General features: G+C 40.6%; 1 protein-coding gene across 2 annotated transcripts in view; it reads right to left on the reverse strand.

The window, feature by feature from the left end:
- lonp2 (lon peptidase 2, peroxisomal) overlaps positions 1–4673 on the reverse strand; it is a 39379-nt gene that overhangs the window by 8510 nt on the left and 26196 nt on the right. For both annotated transcript variants that reach the window (XM_015030495.1, XM_015030494.1), the window contains exons 9-11: positions 4006–4145; positions 974–1115; positions 736–886 (exon numbers count right to left, since the gene is read on the reverse strand). In XM_015030495.1, the coding sequence (XP_014885981.1) occupies positions 736–886; positions 974–1115; positions 4006–4145 (433 nt within the window). The remainder of the gene's footprint in view (positions 1–735; positions 887–973; positions 1116–4005; positions 4146–4673) is intronic.

Raw genomic sequence — 4673 nt, forward strand, 5'->3', positions numbered from 1 at the left:
CAACATTCAACCAACATCCGGCATCCAACTGACAACCAACCAACATTCAACCAACATCCGGCATCCAACTGACATCCAACAAACATTCAACATCCAGCTGACATCCAACCGACATCCAACCGACATCCAGCATCCAACCGACATCCAGCATCCAGCATCCAACTGAGATTCAACCAACATTCAACCAACATCCGGCATCCAACTGACATCCAACCAACATTCAACTGACATCCAACCGACATCCAGCATCCAGCATCCAACTGACATTCAACCGACATCCAGCATCCAGCATCCAACTGACATTCAACCGACATTCAGCGTCCGTCCGTCCGTCCGTCCGACCGACCGACCGACCGACCGACCGACCGACCGACCGACATACATTCATCCACTTATCCAACCAGCATATGTCCAACCATCCTTCTAAACATCCATCCAACCATCCATTTGTCCACCAGTTCCTCCTGCAGTAAACAATCCCAGAGCATGATACTGCCACCCTCGTACTTTACAGTTGGGACTTTGTTCTCAAGTTATAAAGTTTCCTCTTTTTTTCCTCCAAACTAAAAAAGTGATTACGGTCAAACAGTTTTTACTACTACTACTACTACTACTACTAATACTACTACTAATAATAATAATAATGCACCAATTAACTTTAATGTTATTAATTAATCTGTAAAAAGACTTTAAATAAATATAAATACATTTTATTTAAGAGAGGAGGAGCCAGACCTGGAACCTGCAGCACCTCCATCCTGTCCAGCAGAGCTGGCGGGATGGTCGCCGTGGTGTTGGCGGTGGCGATGAAGAGCACCTGGGAGAGGTCAAAGGCCACGTTGAGATAATGATCGGTGAAGCTGTGGTTCTGCTCCGGGTCCAGGACCTGGAAAGGAGCAAACAGAAGAAGAAATGCTGATCAGTTTAAAGGTTGGACCCATCAGCAGGACTCCATGACAGGCAGCCGTCTGACCTCCAGCAGGGCGGCGGCGGGGTCTCCCTGCAGGCTCTTCCCCAGCTTGTCCACTTCGTCCAGGAGGAAGACCGGGTTGTTGACTCCAACCGCCTTCAAGCCGTTGATGATCCGGCCGGGCATGCTGCCCACGTACGTCCGCCTGGAGACACAACAGACCCGAAACTCGGAATATAAACCTTCATCGCCAACATGCACTGCAAAAACACCAGGTAGTTTTGGTGAAGTTTCTAGTGCAGATAACTTGGTTTTAATTGACGTTTTCTAACTCATGAGTAACTTTTCAGCAAAATATAAATGTTTTCTTACACCTTGTACAACTGACTGGTCCCAGAAAGTTACAAAAAATATTTCAAAAAAATATTCTTGATAAAGTTTTCTGAAATTTAGCAAATAGAAATAATTTTGGTAATTCTATCTGACCTAAAGGAAGAGAAATTTGGTCTGATTTCACTTCAGACAGTGAGAAAAAACTGCGCATGTATTTTTATCATCTTTTAACATCTGATTTCAACTGTAAATAACGTTTTCAAAATCTAAGCTGTTAATCGAACGTTAGACTGAACTTTATTACGTGACTGGACAGTTTAAATATCAATCATTTCAAGGACTTCATTTGTTCCTGCATATTATTTTGGTCATTTTTCTGAGGATTCATTCACATCAATCCTGTTTAGTCCACTTAAATCAAACTCCAGTCCGTTTTTCTTAAAGTCCGGTTTGTTTGTGGAGGTGTGAATGTGTAAAAGTGAACTTTGGTCCTCCTACAAAACTCGGTCTCCATTTAGTAGAAGTGAACTCTGGTGCAGTTTGAATGTGAACACTCCAGAAGCAGGAAGCGGACTACAACGCAGGGCATTCTGGGTAAAAACAAGCAAAACAAACACGAGAGTCTAACCCCAGCGGGAGAAACTGCTCGTGATCTTTCTTAAAACGGATAAAATCTGGAGCCACGTCATTTTTGTTTACATTTGGTGAAGAAATGTAAACAATGGTTACATCTGGAGTTTTTCCTGTTGTTTCTTTCAGTGGTTCTTGGTGCAGCGCCCCCACAGGCGAGGAGGGGAACAGGTTCCTCAGTGGGTTTGGACACAGGGCTGTTTGAAAGCAAACTGCAACAGCTGAAAAATGTAACAAATGTTGCTATAAGATGGAGCTCTTGGGGTTTTTCTCTAAGCTACACACTCTGATCCTCTGCTCAGATGTCCAGGGAAGATCCTGGATTTAAATGTTTTCCATTTATTGATAATCTTTCTCTCTGTAGAATGATGGAGTTTGAATAGTTTGTAAATGGCCTTTTGATCGATGAGCGGCTGCGGTTACTTTTCTAAGGTCACTGCTGATGGTTTTGTCTTTGGCGTTGTGCTAGCACACACCTGAACGGACAAAACCTCTTTCTCTTGCAGAGATGCTCACACGGCCAGGTTTGTACAGGTTTCCCACATTAAAATTCAAGCACTTTCAAGGTTTTCAAACTTTTTCAGCTCCATACTTTGCAAATTAAAACAATGCAAATGAACTAAAGAAGACAGTTTCAATTCACTAATGCATCAAATCATTTATTACTGTTACTAATAATATTTTGTAACTATATTCTAAATTCTACAGCAAAGGCTAGGTCAACTAAAATATAACAAAATATAATGTTTTGAAATGTCTAACGCAACAAAAAAATCTGTAAATTTCAATAATGTTTTAAGTAAAATATATATGCTAACTTTTATTTCAATTATGCAGATCAATAAGTCATTGAGAAATTTGAAATATGAAATATTTTTTACATTGAAACAATCCAAACAAATCTTGTGACCTTCCTGCTCAAATTAAATACTCAGACATTTTATAAAGAATCTCTAAAAAAGGCTCTCGCTAATGTTTCTGGTGTTTAGCAAACAGAAATAGTTTTGGTGATTCTAACTGACGTAAAACAAGAAAAGTTTAATTTGATTTAACTTTAGACAGTGAGAAAAAACGTGTTTGTGTCTTTTTATTAGGTGTACGAAAATATCTGGTTTCAACTGTAAAGTTTTCCAAATTTAGGCTTTCAATCAAACGTCAGATTGAACTTTATTAGAAAGCTGCACAGTCTGAATTTAAGGACTTTATAAATAAATCTCTCTTGAATCCTGAGGGAGCCGACAGGATGGACTCACTGTCCTTGGTGTGATTTCTTTCAAATTAAAAGTTTAAGCGGGAGGATCAGATCGTTTTTATTTTGTTTTGATGCAAAGGGTTTTATAATCTGATGTACATGTTCAGAGAATAAGGCCGTCATGTTTCAGTTTATCCTGTCGTTCTCCATCTTGTCCACTAGGTGTCCTCGTGCTTTCATCCCTGCCGTCCATCAGCTGTCCATCATCACACTCAGGACTCCTGAGGCTTTTCCATGAACTCTCAGGTCATGGATGTTTGTCGCAGCCAGACTCAGAACCAGAACCGCCCTGATTATTTATGGTAAAAGAAAACCCATTAGTTGTTCTGCATGTGGGTCCTGTTTAGTGTTGGATGGGGAGCGGCAGCTTATATAATCAATATTTATGAGCATCGGTGTCAAATGTCTTTGAGTGATTTCAACATCGCTGTTCCTGATGGTGTCATGAGAAACGCGGGTCGGACCGAGACAAGCAGGTCTGACAGTGGAGGTTCTGTTGGGACCGCGATCGCTTCTGGAGCGCCTCATCTCTGTATCAGCCTAAAAAAATCAAACGCAGGTGATGATTCTGCAGGGTCCATGCAGCTCTATGTGATTTGTGAGCCTCTCCGATGACTGAAAATTACTCAAGTAGACGAAAGATGGTCTGCTCGCTCCTCCGCAGCAGGTGCACTTCTGGGAAAAACTCAGGATAAAAAAGAAACCTTTTCTGTTGAAACACTCTGCGTCAAAGTGATTGATAATGTCAGCAATTCATCTGTCCTGAAACACTGCAGTGATGTTACATTCTGCGAAGGATTAAAGATCAATACTCATAAATTTCAATTTTTCTGAGAAACTTCAGGTCACAGTTGGGTTGCTAAAGGTCGCCGACTCATACCTGTGTCCTCTGATGTCCGACTGGTCGCAGACACCTCCCAAAGCGATCCGATGAAACTCCCTGCCAAGAGTCCGTGCGATGGAGCGTCCCACGCTCGTCTTTCCGACCCCTGGAGGTCCAACGAAACACAAGATGGGGCCCTGCAGAAACATCCAGGGAAACATGGGAGGACGTTCTTAACAAGTAGGATTAAGAAGAAGCCAGTGCGTTTTATTAAAACAGTTCAGTGCCAGTTTTTTTCACATTACTCCTCAGTTTTATTTGGCTCTCCTCTGAGGGCGTTAGAAGAACTCATACTAACCAAAAAACATCAACTGGGAATTGTGGAAGCCATGATTTATGTTGACGTATTAGACAGAAAATAATGAGGTATAAATTTCACCAATTTCCTCTGAAATTTTGAGATTCATCTCAGAAATGTCAGATTTTCAAAGGTTGAAAATTTTCGACTTTTGAGACTCTGAAAATTTCCAAAAGGTGAAGATTTTCGACTTGAAACGTTCATGTTTTCTAATACAAAATTAATATGAAAACTTGAGGTTTTTTTTGCAAATGTTCGACTTTTTTTTCCGGAATATTTCTGAAACTAGTCTCAAAATTTCCAAGTTTTTTAATAGAAAATTTCTGATATTAATCTCAAAATTCTTGAGTTCTTTGGGAGAAATTTA

The sequence above is a fragment of the Poecilia latipinna genome, unplaced genomic scaffold (assembly GCF_001443285.1).
Source record: "Poecilia latipinna isolate Pla-1442-1.1 unplaced genomic scaffold, P_latipinna-1.0 Scaffold184, whole genome shotgun sequence".
Classification (NCBI taxonomy): Eukaryota; Metazoa; Chordata; class Actinopteri; order Cyprinodontiformes; family Poeciliidae; genus Poecilia; species Poecilia latipinna.